Below are 20,651 nucleotides of genomic sequence, written 5' to 3' on the forward strand. Positions count from 1 at the left end.
ATTCAAAGGCAATCATCTATTCCAGCACATTACCCTCCTTCCATTTATAGTAACCTCTGAACACCCAAAGAGGTGGCTCATGTTCATTCCGGCCTCAGAGCTTCTCAAATTTGCCCAGTTTTTAAAAGGGTAGAAGTGTGTGTTGTAATTTCAATTATCTGCCTATCATTAACAGATCTCGCCATCTTTCTCTCTTGTAGAAAGGAACCTAAATAATTTTTAAGCAGCAACTAATATAGCTCACAGACGTCTAAGGAGGTACACACAGCCCTAATCTCAGAAATGCTGAGCAACTGCAGAAGAATATATGTCATCATTACCCAGTGAGAGTAACAGTGTTTCGTGCTTCTGCCTGATGTGGTGAATCTAAATAAGAGAGCCCTCATATTACCACTGAGCAAGACAAAATGTTTTCCACTGTAACCATATACAAGGGGGAACAAAAAACAAAAAACAAACAAACACAGAATTCTCTCCTGGAGGGCAGGCCCCTTGTAGTTCAGGCTTCCCCCACTAGGTTAGTGTTCTAGGAACCCAGCTGTATCAATGTACCAACTGGCCGTTGTTGTGAGAAGCTGCATTCAGCTTCAGTTAATTTTTTTTTGAAGACTCCTTCAATGTATCCTCCCATTTCATGATGGGTGATTTACGAGTGCACCTGCCCACACCGTGCCAAATGTTTAGCAGTTTTTGACCAAAAATGGCATGACCCCCATTCTCCACCCTCCTTATTCACCTGATCTCACCCTGAGTGACTTTTTTGTTTCCCCAGTTGAAAAAAGTCCTCAAAGGGAAATGTTTTACTATGTGGAAGAGGTGAAACAAAAAACAGCAGAAGCACTAAAAGGCACCAGAATCGACAAGTTCAAAAACTGTTTTGAGTAGTGGGGAAAAAATGTCTTGATAGGTGTATTGCATCAAATGGAGAGAGTACTTTGAAGGTGACTGAAGTTTAAACATGTAGAATAAATACGTAACTATTTATAAATAAAATTCCATTTGGGGGAGCAGGTCCTCCCTCATATATTAGTTTCTTTCTGCTGCTGTTAACAGAAATTTATCCTCTTACAATTCCAAAGGACAGAAGTCCAAAATGGTCTCATTTGGTGCAACAGACTGTTTGTGTCCCCCACAAAGTTTCTACGTTGAAACCCGATGTGCTAGTATCTGGAAGTGGGACCTTTAAGAGGTAATGAGGCCAGGAGAGTAGAGCCCATAAGAAAAGGCCAGAGAGCTCTCTTTTCACCACATAAAGTTACAGTAAGTCTGTTGTCTGCAACCTGGAAGAGGACTCACACCAGAACCCAAGAACGTTGGCCCCCTGATCTCAGACTTCCATCCTCCCAACTATGACAAATAAATGTTTCTTTTTTAAGTCACCCAGTCCATGTAAATGTTATAGCAACCTGAACTCACTAAGACACGGGGCTAAAACCAAAGTGTTGGCAGGGCTGTGTTCCTTCCAGAGGATCAAGGGAGAATCCAATTCCTCACCTTTTCCAGCTTCTAGAGGCTATTGCATTCCAGTAAATGCAGGACTCTGACCTCTGTTTTCATTGTCACATCTCCTCCTCTTTGACTCTCCTGCCTTCCTTTTTCACATATAAGACCATTTGGAATTACACTGATCTCACCTGATTAATCCAGGATAATCCCCCTCCCATTATAAAATCCTTCACTTAATCACACCTACAAAGTCCCTCTTGCCTTGCAAAGTGACATGTTCATGTTCACAGATGCTAGGAAGTAGGAACCGGGCATAGAGAGAGCTGATACCCATTCAAAGTAAAGAGACACTAAGCTGAGCTGCTGGGCCACACAGCACGAGGAGAACAAGAGTTGTTCCCACTGATCTAGCAACTAAACTGGAGGCAGGCTGTCCTAGAATGAACTGGAAAGAGCAAATTTTTTGGAAGTTCTGCTGCTTTAGATGAATGGTCAGTACTTTCAGAGAATTTTAAATACTGACAGCTAATAAGTGGCAGGACCATCAGACAAATCTGGATCTCTCTGACTCCCGTGTGTTCTTATAATCCCTATGACAGACTGCTTCACGTCCACCTTAAGTCGAGGCTGGAAATTTTCTCTAAGCCAAACCAAGGCCCTGAGAGAACAGAGCTACATCCCCCACTCAGAGCAACGGGATAGAGAAAGGACCTGATGACAGGGGCCAGAGCAGAACAGAAAGCAGGCTCCTTGCCCAGAATAAATGGTTTCACGTTTGTCTTTAGGAAAAGGAACTGTAAGTATGTGAAGTTCATGGTAGAGCTCTAAGAGATTGCTTCATAACAGTACGCCTGGGTTAGCATATGCAGCACTGTGTGGATTCAGCCTCAATAAATGTGTCTTTATGAAGAACTGGTTTTATGTTCTAGAGATCCTTTAACAGACCCCACCTGAGAAGTGAGGTGAAGAAGTTACGGTGCCAGGAGTACTCCAAGTCAAGTCAGCTGTGCTCCTTAGAGAGCAGTTTTCTTTAACAAGGTTTACGTTTTCTATCTGTTGCTCTTCACACATAGGTAACACCTGAACCAACGCATTTGCTATATAAATTTCCCAGTTATAATTTAATAAAATTCCTATTTTTCCATCTAATATTCCAGGCAGTAAAATCCCTTTCCCTAGAATTCCTGAGACTATGTGAAAAAGAGAGGAGGATCTCGTTTGTGACCTGACCACATCAGGCATTCATTCAATTATTGTTGAAGGAGCCATGAGCTCATACACAAAGGACAAGATTAACTACTTTCTTGCCACAAGGCCAATCTGAGAAGTTAGCTTTTGTAAAATGCTAGCTAACTCCTCTCAACAAACATTAGTATGTAAATGGAACAGAAAGAAGAATTCTTCAGTATCCTACGTATGCAGAGCCTTTTTATCTTATAAGCGTGCCAGTAAGAATAATATAGTGGCTGCAAAGTCTTGGGACATGAAGTCTTGAATTTGAATTCTGGTCCTAGTACTTGATGGTTATGTGACCTTGGGGCAGTTGCTTAGCTTTTTTAGCTCCCGTTTCTTCATCTCTAATGGCAGGATAATAAAATCAAACTCATACAGGTGTTCTGAGCATGCAGTGACAACATATGGAAAATCTTCAATAGTGCTTAGTGCTTTGATTGCAATGATAGTGATGGGTAATGATGATGCACCATCTAGATCCTCCAGGGCAGACAAGTTCCCTGCCACCTGAGGTCCATTTCTCCTGGGCACATGTTCATCAGGCTCTAGGGTGGCCACCTATATTTTCAGACAATATGCACTAAATCTCCAAGGTAAGCCGAAAGCCCTCCCTAACCCTCCAGCCACTACCAGTCCAAATCACTTGATTATATTTTGCACACTTATACTTTGACCAAAGCTGGCTGGCTAGCAGTGCTGCAGGTTACCCAGTCCCACCCCACTCCTCATCTCCACAGTGTTTGAGGTGTAGCCCCAAGCCCTAATCATTTGCTAATAGAAGGGAGAGCCTAGGGCTTTTCACGGACAAGTGAGCCATCTCTTCTTGCCAGACTCATCTCACTTTCTCTTTTTATTTGCCTCAGGAGTAGACCTAAGTGGCCCTTCTTAGAGCCTCAAAGTCTTCTTTATGCAGATCTTAATTACAGTATAGATTGTTACACAGGCATTCCTCATTAAAATAAACTTTTGGGTACTAAAAAACAGCAAAGCAATACACAAAATTCAATTTAATGGACAGTAATGCACATATATGGAAAATCATTATTCTCTATTTTTAAGGCAAATATTTTTTACCATGTCCTGTGCCATTCTAACATAGGGTTATTCTTTAAATTCATATTTAACTGAAGTAACTATAGGATATTTACATTAAGTAATATGGGATATGCAAAACTGCTCCTACTAATATAGAGAGAAGACAGAAAAATATGAATTTGGGTTTATCAACAACTTCCCTGGAAACTTCAAGTTGTGCCTTGGGCGGTTATCCTTCAGAGTGAGACCTGCCTGAACTGTTCCCGAGAGAAATCCTAAATTCTGTTTCAGTACCCAAGAGACATGAGTCAGGAATGGAATCACGTGCTCTTACCTAGCCCCACTCTATCAGCCCTCCAGAACTGTATGCTGTCATGAAAGGGTCACCTGGAGGAAGGGCAAATTTTCATGACCTTATTCTCATACCTTCCCACAATTAAAAGGAACCTAAGACAGTCAGACATATGACCACTCGAAGACAACACAATCTTTACAAATCACCTCCATTTTATCTGAGTTCACCAGAAGAAAATCAAGAGGTAAAAAGAAATTATTTTTTCATGTGATTTACACATCTGATCAAAAAATTACTTAAGAGTTGTCCCCTTCTAATTGTGTAATTTATTTTCTCCTAAAACACTTGTATTACAAACACCATCACAAATGCCAAACTTTAGGAATAAAGGTAAGAAAAAAATTTGGAGGGTCTTAATATGGGCCCTAGAAAACTGCTAACTCTTTTGTAAAGATACAGGCCATTGTTGAAATGCTTCAGCTTTTCACATTTCCCCCCACTTTGGAAAGAAAAGAAAAAAGATAAGGTCTATATAATTTTAGCAAGACAGTCAGTCTCTCCAGGCAAGGTCTGACATACAAGATAAGATCAGGAAACTGTATGTTTTTTATGCTAGGAAAAATGTTATTTCAAAAACATGAATGTGATGCAATATATCCTTTCCAGCCTTCAATCTAATCTTTCAGTACAGATTTACAGTTCTGCTACCTTGACAAATGGCCTGTGTGGGAAACAATTCAGTGACCTTCTCTGCATACGTCACTCCCTTCCTTTGAAGTGTACGTTAATGACTACCTGCCTTTAGAAAGCTATTCCTTTCTATGGAAAGCTAACCAACACACCCAATGTTTTCTTCCTACTTTGTGAAATCCTCCATATGAAACAGAACAGGTTGTGAAACAAGCTCAAGAAAAATCACAACTTATCACCATCAATAACATTCCATTTGCGTCTTCTCATCCGAGCACATTCCTGAGACCTGGGCAGGGAAACACTACTCAGCCAATCATGCCTCTCACTGAAGAGACCCCAGATGAGCCAGTGGAGGCTGAGAGAACTGGTGATGGAAGGAGAGCAAACCTTTTATTTAACAGGAAGTAAGCAGCATGAAAAATAAAAGCTATGTCAAATAGGGTATTTTAAAGGTAAGATGTGTCTATCAGAGGTTAAGATCTTTCTTAGACTAAAACAAAGGTCGCTAATGAGTATCCTTTTGTACCTCCAAATCATGACCTCTAACATCCTCCCTCTGTTTATCAACTAAGAAGCGGCTTCTCAGCCTTATAACCGTATAGAATCAATACTAACCAATGTAGTGAGCTTCTTAATAACTATCATCCAACAGTCAGGAAGTTCTGAGTTAAACCCTTGTGAATAACTGACATCAGACAGCAAAAGCTTAGTTACCTTTATTATTCTAACTCCATCAAGCTCATCAATAAAAACCTCTACTTATTCTACTTTATAATTGCTTGCCCAACTTCTAGAACTTAGCCACCTTTTTACATTGTATATATTTCTTCTCTTTAACCACTCACTTTCTGAAAAGACAGTAACATCTGTCACTTCAAGAGACCAGCCACTTGGCTCCTAACACATTAAATGGTTTACTTAGTCCTCCTAACACCACAAATGGAAAGCACTCGCTATGATATAGTTGCAAAAATGGGGACCAGGCAGGCTGTGTGGAAAGGGCAGTGCACACATGCAGGTTGTGAACGCTGCAACTGCAGACTTTCAGCAAATGAAAAAAAAAAAAAAAAAAAAACGCAAAGAAATTAGCAAGGGAAATCATGTTTAAGGTTTTCCAAGTCATTGTCATTCGCAAGGGCCCTAACCTCCTAAAACCACAGCAGGAAAGGCCAGAGAGAGAGTGAAATTTATAACCAGAAAAATTTAATACAAAGTTATTGTACTCACTGTCTGATGGCTTCTGTCACAGTAACGCAGCCCAAAATAATCTATCTCCACAAGGTTTATGTGACGGAATACGTGGTCAAGGACAACGGAACCTTTCGTTGACTTCTGCAAAAATAATTCACAGTTTTATTTTTATTTTTAACAAGGTGTTTTGTCATTCTCGGTGGAACACAGTCACAGTTCTCATCTTTTATGAGCTTCACTCACAACGGGAGCAATTTTATTAGCCCCCAGTTCCCTCTATTAAGTTTTGCCTCAGTTACAAAGGAAAAGGGGTTTTTTAAGTAAAGTATATTAAAGAATTGCTTTGGAAAGCAATTTTTAAGTTGTGTGGGTTTTAAATTAATATAAAAGTTTCTTATGGAATTGAAAATTATCTTCAAGATTTCATTCTTGATGGAGAGCAGGGTGACAGCTGCAGGAGGAGGTTAATGGGTGGAGGGACTGAGCATAAAGGAAAAAGGACTCATGGACATGGACAACAGTGTGGGGATTGTTGAGGGGGGGAGGTATAGGGGGACTAAATGGTAATGAAAAAAAAAACAATAAAGATCTTAAAAAAAAAAAAAAATTTTTTATAGCCCTGGCCGGGTGGCCCAGTTAATAGGAACATGGTCCCAGACACCAAAAGGTTGTGGATTTGATCCTGTCAGGTCGCATACCTAGCATTGAGGATTCGACCCCTAGTCAGAGTGCGCATACAGGAGGCCACCAATAGATAACTCTCTCTCTCTCTCTCTCTCTCTCTCTCTCTCTCTCTCTCTCTCTCTCTCTCTTTCTCTTTCTTTCTCTATCCCCCTACCCCCCCCCCAAAAAAAAATCATTAAAAATATCCTCGGGTGAAGATTTTTAAAAAGAATCTTTTATATAAAGAGCAACTAATAAATTCATTTTTTTAAAAAACACATTTTATTTAAAAATCTCACAATCTTTCACTTTAAAAAAGCCATTTTCAACTACAGTGTTACTCTCACAATTAATACAGAAGATATAAAATTTAAATAACAATAGCCAAAGCTTTTATTGTCAGTCCTCAACCAATAAACCCATAGATTAAAGATGACAATCTTAATGTTCTGAAAAGAAGACCTATCAAAAATAATTACTGTATCTCTTTCACATAAGCAAAAACACAAAGAAAACATTCCCCTTGGCTGCTTTGTAAATGCTGACACCTACCTAAAAATCTAATCTCTCTTCTCCCCCACCCACTACATACACAGATTCTTTAGATTAAGATTTTTATCATCTAGTAGCTTAAATGCCAATTATTCACACCTATGAGATAAATATTTAATCAGCAAGCACTCTTCCACATACCACATTAATCTTGATAATCTATTTTGATGGTACAGATACAGATTACAGATGTTTCCTTTGTTTTGCCTCATCATTGGCAGCTATTACAGGGTAGTGAAAAAATATCCCCAAGAAGTTACACATTGTGTTAATGAAATAGGGCTTTGTTCAGTTTCATTTTTCTCCCAGAGACTTAACATTGCATGCTTACTCCTGTAGGTGAGTGCTCAACATTGCACTGTTTTTAGAAAATGAATTTGTAACCTAAGAGAAATGTTTTAATTAAATGTATAATAAAATGGGTGATAAAAGCACGCATTGGGAGAAAATAGTTCTTATTTCAAATTCCATAGATATTTTGTTTTCCTCTAACTTAATTGTGGTTGAACTTAATTGGTCCCTTTTCAAAATCCATTACATTTATAAACAAAAAGCACTTCCACCATAGATCTCTTTAGGCTGTTGCCATAATAACAATGCCACATCTAGTAAATGCATCTTTGTGCTCAGTACCTATGCCTTTAGCTAGGGTAAAAATCTAGAAATTACTCATTTGAAGGGTATGCATACTTAACATTACAATGGGCACTGCCAAAAAAGACCATTACAATTCATTCTTTGAGAGTATGTTTCCCCACATCCTTGCCAACATTTGGATTGAGCAAAAGTTTCCAATCTGATTGAGCAAATAAAGGGGGAGGAGGTAATTATTCTATCATGTGCTTGCTAATCAATTGCATTTCCTAGCATTTAGGTTAGGCATGCTTCTCTAATCCAAAATTTATGAGCAAATTCTACTAAGTACTTCTAATACAATTTTAGTTAATATATTCAACTCTTCACTCGGTCTGGAAATTCTCTTAGTGCTCGTGAGAAGAGCCTAACTTTTTTTCCAAGCAGACAGACAATGAACCATCTTTTGCCAGAAAGGCCATCATTTTTGGGGATTTGAAACAACCTTATCATCTACTAAATGAATCCTCATTATAACCCATGGATTATTCCTGGACCAATCCTCTTAAGATTTGAATGAGTTTAGTTTAATTTATTGATACACATCATTCTTTTTCAAAATTGTCTTTGCCAATTTTTAGACATTTATCTCTACTAGAGGAAGTTTAGAACCAGCTTACCAATTTAATAAACAATTCTGTTGGAAATCTGATGAATTAAATTTAATTGACAGACTTGGTCGGGGGGATACGATATTTACAAAGTGAAACCCATATGGTTTTCTTTCATATCCTTCAAGGAAGTTTTATACTTTTTTTCATGAAGGTTTTATAAAATTATACTTGGGCATTGTGGCAGACAGCATTTATAAAATGGCCCCCACCCCAAAAATATATCCTGCTCTAATCCCTGGAATCAGTGAGTATGATGAAATATCACCCATGTGATTGGGTTATATGTCACAGTTGGCCTTAATATAGGGATTTATCAAAGTACAGTATTCCCTCACTTATCTAGACCACCCCCCCTCAATAGGTGAAAATCCGCGCAGTAGGAACCTTACATTTATTTTAGTATTTATATATTTTTTAAGGCTTTATAAACCCTTCCCACACACTTATAAACCGTTCCCAGTCCCTTATTAACCTTACAGCGAAAAATCCGCAATAAATAATTAAATATAATATTTTTTAAAATCCCGCGATATGGTGAGGCGGCAATAAATGAACCGCGGTATAGAGAGGGACTACTGTATATCTGCCCTAATCACTTGGGACCTTATAAGCAAAGCACAACAACAAAAGAGAAAGGCAGAGGGGAAGTAAAAAATATTCAAAGCCTGAGAACACCTGTGCAGGTCCTTGCCACTTGAAAGATGAAGGGGGCCATCTGAGAAAGCAGTGCAAGCAGCCTCAGGGAGCTGAGAGTGGAACCCAGCCGACAGCCAGTAAGAGAATGAGAACCTCAGTCCTACAACCACATGAATGGGGTTTTGCTAACAATCTGAGCCTGGAAGCCAATTCTTCCTTAGTGCCTTCAGATAACAGCCCGGCCAGCCAAGAGCTTGATTTCAGCCTTGTGAAAATGAGCAGGGAAACCAGCCATGCCATCCTAGACTTCTACCTACAGAACGGTGAGATAATAAATGGGGGTATATTTAAGCCTCTAATTTGTGGTAAGTTGTTATGCCTCAATAGTAAACTAATAAAGGCTTATTCTTAGATATTTACTTTCTGAATGGCTATTGCTAGTGTATTGGAAAGCAACTGATTTTTATTTCCTAGCCATCTTGCTAAACTAGTTTTAATGAAAAGTTTTTTTTCTCCCCTTGATTTTAGAAACACTGATTTGTTTTTCCACATATTTATGCATTCATTGGTTGCTTCTTGTATGTACCCTGACCAGAGATTGAAAGCACAGAGAGCTATCTGGCCAGGGCTAGTGAAAAGAGTTTGTCTATGGCCCTGACTGGCATGGCTCGGTTGGGGGTCGTCCCACAAAGTGAAAGGTTGCCGGTTCAATTCCTGGTCAGGGCACATGCCTCGGGTGCGTACAAGAGGCAACCGATTGATGTTTCTCTCACATATCAATGTTTCTCTCCCTCTCTCTCTCCCTCCCTTTTCCTCTCTCTAAAAATAAATAAAAAAATTTTTTTAAGTTTGTCTTTGGAGGCTTTTCATATAACCACATTTTCTACAAAGAGTAAGTATTCTAGGTCTTCCATTTCAAAATGCTTCCTCCATATTTTTTTCTTTTTCTTCCTGCACTGGCTGGAGCCGCAATACAAAGATGACTGAGAGCTGTAAGAACATTCATCCTTCTCTTCTTCCACACTTGAATGGAATTGCTTCTAAAATTTCACCACTAAGTATCGTAATAACTGTGCCACAGTCCTTTGTATATACCCTTTATCAAACAAAAGCTTCCTTTTATTCTTGCTTTTTAGTCTTCTTGTTTGTTTTGTTTTGTTCTGTTTTGACTTTTAATCAAGAATGGGTGATAATTTTATCAATTTCTTTATGGGAATCTGAGATGATTACATGACTTTTGTTCTTTCATCTATGAGTAATATTGATATAGTTTCCAATGCCAAATAATCTTCAGAGAATTTCCCATTTTAATTCTTTTGTTCTGAGTGTACTATCAAGCCTTCTCTCTGTTGGGGGAGGATTCCCCACTTTGTGAGTCTCGGTGGAGGCAGGAACTTGGCGGCTGGGACATGACACATGACCTGGTTCCAGACAAGGACTTTGGCTTCTGTGTAAGTGATGCAAAGATGAAGGAAGAAGAACTCACTCATCCAGAGGTGGAATCAATTGTGACAAAGAGTAACAGTGACCAATTCCTGAGCCAGGTTTCCCAACATTTTTGAAGTACTAAATAGGAATAGCCAGGCATTCTACCAGCCTTCTTTCCCTTGTCCTGTGAGAGCAGTGAAAATGTACGATTGGGCGTGAAAACCACAAATCCTGAGTAACGCTCTAGGAAATTTAAATTGTATACTATAAATATCATCATGAATACAAGAGTTTATCATAGGCATGTAAGTACATCGAACAGAATTCCAGGTCACAAACAATAATCATTGACTCTTGCTAAGTAACTGTGAAAGGAATTTACTGAAAAGACACTGGGTGTTTTGCGAGTTCTATAGACAGCACCTGATGGTTGCTTGGGTCTTCTCCACAGCCACTAAATTTGGAGCAACCCTTACTCCATCACTACCTCCTTCTAGCTCTGCCCAGGTTTTGGAGTGTAGTTTTCAGCTTCAATTGTTTCACATTTGCCTTTTGCCTCAGGAATTTTTGTAATAGTTTCTGGCGGGCTGAGATCAGCTTTTCTTATTTTCCAGGCTGCTGTGGAAAATGCACACATATCTTTCCTATTACTTCAAAATATTTCTGGAAGGCTAGCATATGAGGCTAGTATTCCATCTTGATCTAATCTCCCTCTGGGTCCTTTCTCTTAGTCAGGTACAGACAGGAATGGAAAGAATAACTAGAACAGGTAGAGCCACACAAATCCAACCTAATTCTTCTGTCCCAAGCAGGTAGAGAAGTTCTTTGTAAACAAAAGGAGAATAAATGATCCTTAAAGTTATAGCACTGAAATGGGGGCAGATTTATACATAATTTATACATACAATATTTAAATCTGCCATTTCAGTGCTATAATTATATATATTATATATAAAACACAAATTATTATATATTATGTATAACATATAAGTTATAAATCAATTATAATCTAGACATATATAAAAATATCAAGATTATCTTTATGAAAAATATTTTATGCTTCTACTGCCACAAGAAATGTTTATAAACACAATCTATTTATAAAGTATAAAGAAGATATAATACTCTACTCATGAAGAATATACACAAAGCAAGCTTGGAAAATAAGTTTAGTTGTTTGGAAAGTATATGGAAATGACAAAGATTTCATGCATAGAAGAAGAAATCACTGTTTTCCAAAACAATCATTCCAAGAATACCAGAACATAGTCTGTCGATTCTCTGTGACAGTTTTGCATTTATATAGAATCTGGTACTGAAAATTCTTTACAAATATCAGCCTTCAGCATACTTGTTATCCTGTGCAGAGCAACCACAAAGAAAGCATGCAGTGTTATGCAATGACTCCAGAACTGACCTGTGAGAAAACACGATGTCTCATGATTCCCTGCACAGCTTTTTATTACGGGTGTGTCTACACACGCACCTGGAGCACAGCCAGGTGAACCTCAGAAATACTATCGTTCTATCACTACTTCAAGCAAACATGTCCATGAGAAGCTCTTAATTCTCATCTGTCATCCTGTAATATGACAAGACCCAGAAGACTGGATGCCAGCAATAAACTAGCTACCGGGTGGGGGTGCACATCACCAGCTCACATTTCTGCCAGTCCTGCCCTAACTGACCCCTTTCCAATCAGTCTTCTGCTTTTACACTTATTCTTTCTTCATGTGCGTTCCTCATAGAAACTGCCTGTAGGCTATATTTTGCAGTTCCAAGTTGAAAGTCTTCAGGTTTAAAAGAAATGATACTTGAATAAAAAACTAAGAACCATTAGAGAACTGACATAAGAGAAAAAGAACAAACTAGAAATATACTGAGCAAGGAATAGGCATAGGCCAATTTCAGGATTTATTACGAGAAAAGGACAGAAAGTACCATCAAGGATGTTGTAAAAGAAACATGACTTCATTCATTCAAATATTTATTGAGTATCTATTCATGCTAGCAAGTGATTAATCTCTAGAAGATGGAAAAAGTACGCTAATAAACACACTAGAGGAGAGCAAGATGTGCCCAGAATGTAATACAAAGAACCTCTGTGGGGTAAGCATTGATCGGCCCATTAGAACCCTAAAGAAGCCCTGGGGCTACAGAGTTACTACGACTTCTAGAAAGTAAGACAAGGACGGACTCGGGTTTCATCAGAAGCTTTTCTGTACATCTAATTACCATGCACACATTTTACTTGCATAAAAATATTTTTAAAAAGTAAAACTATGCCAAGTAGAACCTATCATTACCTTTCTGGCTTGTGGAGGTAGTTATTGTGTGGATATGGTTCATGCACTAAGAGGTTTGTTTAAAATGCACAGAGACAACATAGGAATATGGTGTTGAGCTGTCAATTTGTTGACCATGTTTACATATAAACAATTCACACTCCCCATTTTTCCCCCAAAAAGTAACTTTAAGATTTTTTAATCTGAATTCTCCCTAAGATAACTATTGTAGGCCATTAAATACTAGTGTGGAGGCTACATACCCCAAGTCCCTTAAACGCTGAGATACAGGATTCATTTTTAAGTGAGGTGGTTACTTTCGTTTGAAGTTTAAGGAAAACCTGTCTCTTTAACTCTACTTCTTTTGGTACTTGGCAAAACAAATGATTGTATTTAGTACCATTCCAGTTCTTTCTGGCCATTTCTAGAAAAAAATCTCTACCAAAATGAGAAATTTCTAAAGTGTTAACAAAATAAGACGTAACTGTGGCCAGAGCCCAAGGAGTTTCTAAAGGAAGAATAAATTTAAAAATTGTCTTAGATAATGGACCTCCACTAATGAAACCTGAGAGCTGAGCAACAACACAAGTATCAGGAAAAGAATTCATGAGGGCTCCCTGGGCCTTGGCTTATTACTACTCTTCTCTTAATCTGGAATATCTTAATTTGTCATCGTCAAAGCCCCACATAGCCTTGAAGACCCAATTCTAATGCCACCTTCTCCATAAAAGCCTTCCCTTAGCCCCTCAACCTCATTATGACCTCTGCCTCCACTGAACCTACAAAGTTTCTCATTTTTGTACAGGTCTGAGACTGACACTATTCTGCCTTTACTAAAGCCATTTTCTATTTCTTTTAATTTTTCTAATATTTAGACATTTTGAAATCAAGTACTAAGCTATACACGATTTCGTCTTCAGACAGTCCAATAATTTGCACACAGTAAGAAATACCTAAGAGTTCACTGAATTAATGCTAAGGGCCAACAAACAAGGAAGAGAAAGACACAATACTGTTAACATGGTGGCCTATGAATTAAACCTTTTTTCCTGTCTTTTTATGAAGATGTCCATGTTTCCTGACCAATCAGACCTATGAAAGCAAAGAGTTATCCTGACCTCAGTATTTATCTGACTCAAAGCTATTTATGTTTACTTTTAATTTAAGAAAGCATACATTTGTTTCAGTGTCATATAGTTTCAACAGACCCAGACTCTAAAGATACTATAAGGAATAACTACCGTTTTGAAATTTACAAGATAGCAAAATATAATGGGACCCAATATTAAAATTTTATATGTAAATCTTTTATTAGAAATGTACAGTTTTTAAAATAGTTTATTTATTTGTTTTTAGAGAGAGGGGAAGGCAGGGAGAAAGAAAGGAAGAGAAACACCAATATGTGGTTGCATATCACACACCCCCATGTGGGAACTTGACCCACAACCCAGGCATATGCCCCGACTGGGAATCGAACCAGTGAACCTTTGGTTCACAGGCCATCACTTAACCCACTGAGCCACACCAGCCAAGACCAATGTACAGTTTTCTTTATGCAATAAAATAAATCTGACAGGAATTTGGTTTTCTATCATTAGGAACACAAAAGAGATAGATATGAAACAACTAGGAAGAAAGTAAAGGAAGTAACTGACATTTTATAACCCCATTCAAAAAAACCTCATTTAAATGTTACAGTATTGGAGGGAAAGAGAGGGAGAGACTGAGCAAAAAGGAAAAAAGACTCATGGACTCATGGCAACAGTGTAGTGATTGGAGGGGAAGGGGGAATGAGGGGACTAAATGGTAATGGAAAAAATACAATTAAAAAAATATTACAGTACATTACTTCACTTTTCAAATGAGAGTAAATAAATGCCTGTGACATATTTTCTAGATTGTGAATTTATATGCCACTTAAATCTCAGCCAATAGAGATAGATTACTTTTATTGCTGACATACTTGCAACATTCAGGAAAGAACGAGAGGCTTATACTATTAGAAAAAGACTCCCAAGTAGAGCAAGTTTATTAGAAAATACCATCAGTGAGATTTTAACCAGAACAAAGAATTCTTCAAATGAGTAATAACACCTTTGCCGATTAACATGACATTACAAACCAGAAAGGCAGGTTTTTACCAGCTGCACAGAATAACTATTACATTCAAGACTAATTCCTTCACAAAGTTTACTCCTTCACAAAGGAAAATGAACCCTTCAAAAAATTATTTAATGCTATGTCTTTAAAATTCACTATATCTTTATTTAGCATTTCAACCTATTAGATTCCAAGTTCTCTGGGAAAACTTAAATCACGTTAATTTTTTTTTTTTTTTTACCTCAGGCCCATCAGAGTAATTTTTCAGGCACCAAATGGTAATTGCTTCTCAGACCAAGTATTGTTAACCACCATTTGATGGGTGTTTTTTGTTTGTTTGTTTTTCAATTACAGTTTACATTCAATATTAACCTGTTTTAGTTTCAGATGTATAGCATAGTGGTTAGACAATCAAGTCATTTACAGAGGGGTCCGCCTGATATTTCACATACATACCTGGCACCATACATAGTTATTATGATGTTACTGACTACGTTCCCTATGCTATAATATACATCCCAGTAGTTATTCCATAACTACCAGTTCATGCTTCACCTTTTTCACCCAGCCCCACCAAACCCCTCTCCTCTGGCAACTGTTAGTCTGTTTTCTGTGTCTGTGAGTCTGTTTCTATTTTGTTTGTTTGTTCAGTTTGTTCTTTAGATTCCACTTATAAATGGGATCATATGGTATTTGTCTTTCTTGATCTGATTTATTTCACTTAGCATAATACCCTCTAGGTCCATTCATGTTGTTGCAAAAGGTAAGATTTCATTCTTTTTATGGTTGAGTAATATTCCATTGTATATATTGGGTTGGCCAAAAAGTTCTTTTGTTTTTTTTCCTAAGATGGCTCTAGTAGCATTTGGTTGTCTTTGATTTCATTCAAAACAATTTTGTTACACTTCACCATGACAGCTGTCACATTGTAACACTGCAGGAGTCCATCCTCAAATTCCCCACAGCCCATGGTCTTGGGGATTGGGGGAAGGAAATAATACAGCTTTTAAGATACCTTTGCATATCTATGACTGGTAACTAGTTTCTTAGTTATGCAGAGAGTTGTGGCCACTTCTTGGCATCAGGGAGAGGGAAGGAACTTTGACCATAGAGTGGTGGTGGAGAACTCACAGGGCCTGTGTGAGATTCCTGCGGGTGGTCACGACTGGTCACCATACCCCCTGCATCACAGGCCATGCCAGGATTTAAATGAAAGGCAGCACCACTTGGGGGACAGGGCCACGTGGTTTGGAAGACTGAAGAGTGACCCCACCAGCCCACCATGAAGTCAGTTGTGTAAGGAGGTACCACGCAGTTCTGGATTAAGAGCATGGAGAACACTGTGACATGGGCGGGACCTCCCCAACTAGGCACTGGTGGATGCAAGCTACCAGGAACGCTAAACTGTGAGTAGGAAATACTGAGCCACAGACTTCCATTTTCCTAGAGGGAGATGGTACCTCTGACTTGTCTATTCTGAAGCTGGCCTGACTTGGCAGAAGGGGAGGCAGGACTGTATGCTTGTGCATGTTTTAGAGGGAGTGGGACTGAATGGCAGAATTCAGCCATTAATCTAAATTTGTATAACCTTCGAAAAAACAATTCCTTTTCTTTTCACCAAGCGCTGGTATTAGGAATTATGCTTCTTGGGGGTGGTCACCGAGCCCCTCACAACTGAACAGCCTGGGGCCCTGTTTCAGTATCAGCATAGATTTAAAAAAGAACTTATGAAAACTGGTGAATTTTTATGTAGCCATTTTAATATTGAAGATAGAAGAAAATATGCATTTTTGGCATATTATGCCTTATTATTTCAAGAAAGATAAAAACACAACTGAGACACAAAAAAAGAGTTGTGTAGCATATGGAGAAGGTGCTGTGACTGACTGAAATGTCCAAAGTGGCTGCGAAGTTTCAGGCTTGGGGTTTCTCACCAGACAATGCTCCATGGTCAGGTAGACCAGTTGAAGTAGATAGCAATCAAATCGAGACATTAATTGAGAATAATCAATGTTCTACCACGCAGGAGATAGCCGCCATACTCAAAATATCTGAATCAATAAAGTTATTGGTGAAAATGAAAAAAAAAAGTCTTTTATTTTATGGAAAAAGACATACAGACTTTTTGGCCAACCCAATATGTACAACAGCTTTTTTACCCACTTATCCATTGATGAGAACTTGGGCTGCTTCCATATCCTGCCAATTGTAGGTAATGCTGCAATGAACATAGGGGTGTTTATGTCCTTTTGAATTAGTGTTTTGGGTTTCTCTGGATATATTCCCAGAACTAGAATCGCTGGCTCGTAAGGCAATTCCATTTTAATTTTTTAAGGAAACTCCACACTGGTTTCCATAATGGTTATAGCAATCTGCATTCCTACCAATAGTGCATGAGGGTTCCCTTTTCTCCACATCCTCACCAACACTTGTTTGTTGATTGAGGGCAGCCATTCTGATAGGTGTGAGGTAGTATCTCAGTGTGATTTTAATTTGCATTTCTGTGAATATTAGTGATGTCAAGCATCTTTTCATATATTTATTGGCCATCTGTATGTTCCCTTTGAAAAACTGTCTATTCAGACCTTCTACTCACTTTTTAATTGGGTTGGTTATAGTTCTGATGTTGAATTGTCTGAGTTCTTTACAAATTTTGGGTATTAACTCTTAACCAGATGTATCACTGGCGAATACTTCTACTAACTCATGGTTTTTGACTAAGACTTACCTTTACTGATAGGTGAGGAATTTGTAAAGAAAGCGCTCATTTAGTCATAAGAAGGAAAAAAAGAGTAAAATGTGTTCATTTTTCAAGGCGCTGCTTATATTTATCACATATAAAAGCACTAATAAGCTTCTCTCAGCCTTTTATCTAATGTTTCTGCTTTCTACTGCTATGTAACAAATCACCTCAAAACTTAGTCACTTAAAGCAACAACCACAATTTGCTCATGATTCTACAAGTTGGTTAGGGCTTGGAAGAAACAACATATCTGCTCTATCTGACGTTGACTAGAGAGAATCACATGGGCTGGAGCACCCAAGGTGGCTTCATTCACATACTAACATCTTACTGGAGGTGAGTGGAATGTCTGGAGGCTAGCTGGTTCTCTCTCGATCTCTCTCTTCACAGTCTCTCATCCTGCAAGTCCTCCCTCTCCAGCAGGGTATTCTGACTTCATCACATGGTGACTGAGGGCACTGAGAGAGCAAGTGAAGAAGCTGCCTACTTTCCGAAGGCCCAGACTTAGCATAATGTCACTCTTGATACACTCTATTGGTCAAAGTTAAGTCAAAGGGTCAGCCCAGATTGAAAGGAAAGGGGAAGAGATCTCATCTCTGGGTAGAAGGAATGACATGAATGTCTGATGAGTGACTGGAAGAATCATTGGTAATTTACGTCCTTGTAGACAGCCTACTGTATACTGCTTCCTGATTTCCCTCTCTATACCTTTTATATTCTTTATGGCATTTTCTCTGCTCATCTTTACTGTAATACTTCCAATTACAGCAAAAGTGAGTACATCTTGATCATCTATATTTACAGAACTATGCTAGATGCTTTCATATACTTTATCTCATTTAATCATCACAAGAGCTATGTGAACTTGGCACTTTATTTTCATTTTACAAACGAGGTCACAGACTTGGGAAAAGGATAAGCAATTTGGCTACAGTCACACAGAAATAAGTGGTAAAGACAGGATTCCATTGCAGAAATATCTAACAAAAGGCTGAGCTCATTCTTTTATACCAGTGGTTCTCAAATTATGATCTGAGCATCCCTGGGGGGACCTAGAGACCCATTCAGTAGCCCAGTAATATCCCTAATATTACTGATTTGTTACTTTTTGTTTTCCTCTCCCTTTCTCACAACTATACAGTATCCCAGAGGTTATAGGGCATATGATAGATATCATGACAATGCAGAAAACAGATATAAGAATCCAACTATTTTCCATTAAGCCAGATATTAATGTGCAAAGATGTTAAAGCAATGTCATTTTTCTCACTAAAACTGATTTGGAAAATATAGCTATTTTTATTAAAATGTTAATTTCCTGGTTTTGAACAAATACAATGTAATTATATAAGATATTAATATTAGGGAAATCTGAGTGAAGAATATTCAGAGACTCTCTTAATCTCTGCAACTCTTCTGCAAATCCGATTTGAGAAATTGACCTTTGAGCTAAAAAAGTTTCATAGGTAATAATAGAGACATACAGTGAACAGAAATTCTGTCATGTCAATTTTAGTCATTACAGATCAAAGAATAAAGTAAATAATCAAATATTGGCCAATAAGACATTTTCCTAACCACAACCTTTCTTTAAATGGTTCAAGTAAAAATAAGTGTTATACATCCTGAAAAATGAAATATTGAAAATTTATTAATAATCTTGCTTTATTCAAGACATTTAAATGCTTATTTTTTGTTCTGTTTTCCTATTTTATTTTTATATATTTTTATTATTATACATTATTTTTATTGTACTTTTTCATTACTAAATGCTTAAATTTTGAAAGCTCATAAACTTTATAGAGCAGGAGAACATGTGTCAAGTCAAGGATTTGTGTTTCACAAACATAATTCCTCATTTGAGGTATAGCCATTTGAACTTTAATTTGAATGATAAAAAAGACTATATTTCAAAACTTTAAATGTGCTATGTTGAATATTAGCAATTTTAAATTCAGCAAAAATAAAATACAATAAACATTCTATTTTATATAGAAGGTTCAAGAAAAAGTTTTTAAGATCCATTTATCTCCTACTCATAATTTTTTCAAGGTGTGGTGCAGCAAAAGTTGCGGCAAACTATTTAACTCTCTTCCCATCAAGGGGTCTAATTCCCTTCTCCTTGATTCTGGGCTAGCCCATGACGGTTTTCACTAACAGAGCCCATGACGGTTTTCACTAACAGAAGCATTGCTAAACTAGGTCCAGTGTAGCTTTTTAAACTGGCTGCTTTCTCGTTGGTGTCTTGGAACCCTGAGCCATCATGAAAGAAGTCTAACCACCCTGCTACAGAGACCATGCTGAGAGACCCTAAGACTACGTAAGAAGTGGAGCTCAGCTGAACCCAACCCTTCAGACGCCTGCCAGGATGCCAGATCTGTGAATGAGGACACCCGAGGCCCTCCAGAGAGCCCAGGTGCCTGACTGACACCAACAAGCCACAGTCGCCATGTGGACAAATACTGTGTGGCAGTGCCTCGCTCAACTGTCCTGACCTACAGACCATGAAACATAATAAAATGGCTGTTGTTTCAAGCCAGTAAATTTTGGGTAGTTTTTGTAAATACAGCTACACAACCACAGGTAATCAGATTAATAGTAACAATTGTTTTCAGTCTAGAAATGCAGATCCCCATGAAAAGAGTCAAAGCATATACCAAGACACACTATCACTTCTTCTGTCTTCCATTAGTTAGATATATAAAGTACATACATTAGGAAATTCTCAAAATTTTCCAGTGAAAAGCTATTTGATACTCTCCTTTAATCTCCCTACACTGTTGCACTTCCTGCACTCTTGTTCCTGGCATGCCTGGAAGATTATCCCTGGGTACCATGGCACCAGTTTGTTATCTAGAGCTTTTAAGAGTCTCCAATAATAACGTAATAAATACTTGGTTTCCTTAACTAGAAATTCCCCCTTAATAGAAATGGCTCTATTCCCAAGCGGTAGTCCTAATGGCTAGGACATGACCTAGGTTTCCAGACTCCTGTGTTGTTTCTCATGTTATCATGATCAAGCCCTTATTTTGCTAGAATTTTTTTCAGGATTGGGAAGAGGAGTTTTTGAATCTTGTACAACCTCCCCTTAAGACAAAAAATGC

At 38.1% G+C, this 20,651-nt stretch overlaps 1 protein-coding gene across 4 annotated transcripts in view; it reads right to left on the reverse strand.

Annotated features, from left to right (window-relative positions):
• Positions 1 to 20,651, reverse strand: part of EPB41L4A (erythrocyte membrane protein band 4.1 like 4A) — a 241,028-nt gene that overhangs the window by 146,003 nt on the left and 74,374 nt on the right. For 3 of the 4 annotated variants that reach the window (XM_090276562.1, XM_090276561.1, XM_090276565.1), the window contains exon 2: positions 5,930 to 6,034. The exons of the other annotated variant lie outside the window; for it this stretch is intronic. In XM_090276562.1, coding sequence (XP_090132688.1) covers positions 5,930 to 6,034 — 105 coding nt within the window. The remainder of the gene's footprint in view (positions 1 to 5,929; positions 6,035 to 20,651) is intronic. 4 annotated transcript variants of the gene reach the window in all.

This window comes from Furipterus horrens, unplaced genomic scaffold (assembly GCF_987537825.1).
Source record: "Furipterus horrens unplaced genomic scaffold, mFurHor1.1.pri manual_scaffold_5, whole genome shotgun sequence".
Classification (NCBI taxonomy): domain Eukaryota; kingdom Metazoa; phylum Chordata; class Mammalia; order Chiroptera; family Furipteridae; genus Furipterus; species Furipterus horrens.